The 2,411-nt window shown below is 35.9% G+C and overlaps 1 protein-coding gene across 1 annotated transcript in view; it reads right to left on the bottom strand.

Annotated features, from left to right (window-relative positions):
• Positions 1 to 2,411, bottom strand: part of GAPDH (glyceraldehyde-3-phosphate dehydrogenase, cytosolic) — a 3,290-nt gene that overhangs the window by 578 nt on the left and 301 nt on the right. Inside the window, exons 3-11 of the mRNA NM_001365164.1 lie at positions 2,247 to 2,347; positions 1,921 to 2,036; positions 1,668 to 1,767; positions 1,175 to 1,321; positions 1,027 to 1,087; positions 843 to 940; positions 600 to 742; positions 400 to 483; positions 99 to 188 (exon numbers count right to left, since the gene is read on the bottom strand). Coding sequence (NP_001352093.1) covers positions 99 to 188; positions 400 to 483; positions 600 to 742; positions 843 to 940; positions 1,027 to 1,087; positions 1,175 to 1,321; positions 1,668 to 1,767; positions 1,921 to 2,036; positions 2,247 to 2,347 — 940 coding nt within the window. The remainder of the gene's footprint in view (positions 1 to 98; positions 189 to 399; positions 484 to 599; positions 743 to 842; positions 941 to 1,026; positions 1,088 to 1,174; positions 1,322 to 1,667; positions 1,768 to 1,920; positions 2,037 to 2,246; positions 2,348 to 2,411) is intronic.

Here is a 2,411-nt window from a genome sequence, read left to right as displayed (position 1 = left end):
TATATATATATATATATATATATATATATATATATATATATATATATATATATATATATATATATATATATATATGATAAGGTCAGATGGATGATTACCTGTAGCCCAACTCGTTGTCATACCATGAGACAAGCTTAACAAACCGGTCATTTAAGGCAATTCCAGCCTTGGCATCAAAGATACTTGACCTGAAACAATGACAAGAAACAAAATTAACTAAATGATGACTTAAATTGTTTGCACAAAGGGTTTCATTCCTTTCTTAGTAGTAATCCAGAAAGGATTTATACCATATGTGAAAAACTACGCAATAGGTACTGAAATATTGAATATTGTATAGGTAACATCCATTAGCAACCAGCATTGATGCCGCTTCTAAACTGCTTGTATAATATTTACCTAGTATCACCAATGAAGTCGGTGGAGACCACATCATCTTCAGTGTATCCGAGAATGCCTTTCAACTTGCCCTCAGACTCCTCCCTGCAGAGATACATATTATACATATCAGACAACTCAGAACATTAAATCCTATGTACTAAACTACAGTTCAAATAAAAAACTTCATCATGAGGTGCAACTATTCATTATGCCCTTACTTGATAGCAGCCTTGATTTCGTCGTAGGTAGCGGCCTTCTCAAGCTTCACTGTAAGGTCAACAACTGAGACATCAACAGTTGGGACACGGAATGCCATTCCGGTCAATTTTCCATTCAAAACAGGAAGCACTTTGCCAACAGCCTAGTGAGAAACAGAAAAAATGAAAACCAAATCCAGATAGTGGTTACAGCAAACAATGCAACACCAGTGGTAAAAAGTATGACAAGTGTAACATTCTCACCTTAGCAGCTCCGGTACTGCTAGGAATGATGTTAAATGAGGCAGCTCTTCCACCTCTCCAGTCTTTGGCTGATGGCCCATCAACAGTCTTCTGAGTGGCTGATTTGCAAAGCAACAACAAAAAAATGAATTAGCAAGTTACAAGATTAGTTAATGCAACAGTTATCCACTAGCAATAGACCCACCAGTGATGGAATGGACGGTGGTCATCAAACCCTCAACAATGCCAAACCTGTCATTGATAACCTGCAGAATAAACAAGGTACAGTTAAGACCTTAAAAAGCAAAGCAGAATGGAATTTAAAGGATAAAATATCAGCTGGGTCGTAAAACCTTAGCAAGTGGGGCAAGGCAGTTGGTGGTACAACTAGCGTTGGAAACAATGTCGAACTCTGGCTTGTATTCATGCTCGTTAACACCAACAACAAACATGGGAGCATCTTTACTGGGAGCAGAAATAATGACCTTCTTGGCACCACCCTGGATCAAACAAAACAAAGACATGATCATTCAGCACTGCACTTAATATAAAACTTATCAATAGTAACAGTCAAAACATTGAGTAACAACTCTATAATGCAGCATAGTTATAGCCTACTAGTTCTAGCTGATGAGTTACAATATTGCTTTGAATCACAATATGTATGGCATTGTGCAAGAAAACGAGAAAACCATGGGTAAGTTTAGGCAAAAAAAAAAAAAAAACAAAAAAAAAGAACACTGACAGCAAAATAGCAACATTTATGTGCAGCAATTAGAAACAAATAGTGCAAACTTGAGAAACGGAACAATCAAAGAATAAAATTGTAGCTATAGAAATACAAACCTTCAAATGGGCAGCAGCCTTGTCCTTATCGGTAAAAACACCGGTGGACTCAACAATAATATCAGCACCAGTGCTGGCCCATGGGATCTCCTCTGGGTTCCTGAGGCACACAAAAAATATATAAAAATCAAACACAAATTACTTGAACTATTGTTCAATTAATACTCAATATTATAATTACATAATCACCCCTAAATTGAACACACGGAGTAATTATTCTTTCAAGCACATCAATTGAAATGAGAAACAATACCTGTGTGCAAAGACAGTAACTGGCTTCTCACCGAAGAGAAGGGTGTTAGAGTCCTTCACAGTGAGCTCATCGTTTTTCCATTGTCCGTGAACACTGTCATACTTAAACATGTATGTCTGCAAACAAAAAAAAAAACGCAATGAATCCGTTAAGCAAATAATTAAAAAAAATGATAACATACACAAATCAGATCTAAAACAACAGAACTTAGAAACACTCAAAAAATTCAAAATAAATAAAAATTAAAAGTATAAGGTTGAGTAGAGCACGATTATACATGACATGAAAACGAAAATAGTAAAAAAATAAAGGAAGTAGTTATTTACCATGTAATCGGTAGTAATGAAGGGATCGTTAACTGCAACGAGTTCAACATCATCTCTCTTCAAAGCCACTCTAGCAACCAAACGTCCGATTCTTCCGAATCCTGTCAGTTACAAACAAAATTATCAAATAAAAAAATGATCTAGTGAGAAATGAAGAGAGATCGG

Source organism: Cicer arietinum, chromosome 7 (genome assembly GCF_000331145.2).
Source record: "Cicer arietinum cultivar CDC Frontier isolate Library 1 chromosome 7, Cicar.CDCFrontier_v2.0, whole genome shotgun sequence".
Classification (NCBI taxonomy): Eukaryota; Viridiplantae; Streptophyta; class Magnoliopsida; order Fabales; family Fabaceae; genus Cicer; species Cicer arietinum.
Note: the sequence above shows the minus strand (reverse complement) of the source record. Positions and strands in the feature narration are given on the sequence as shown.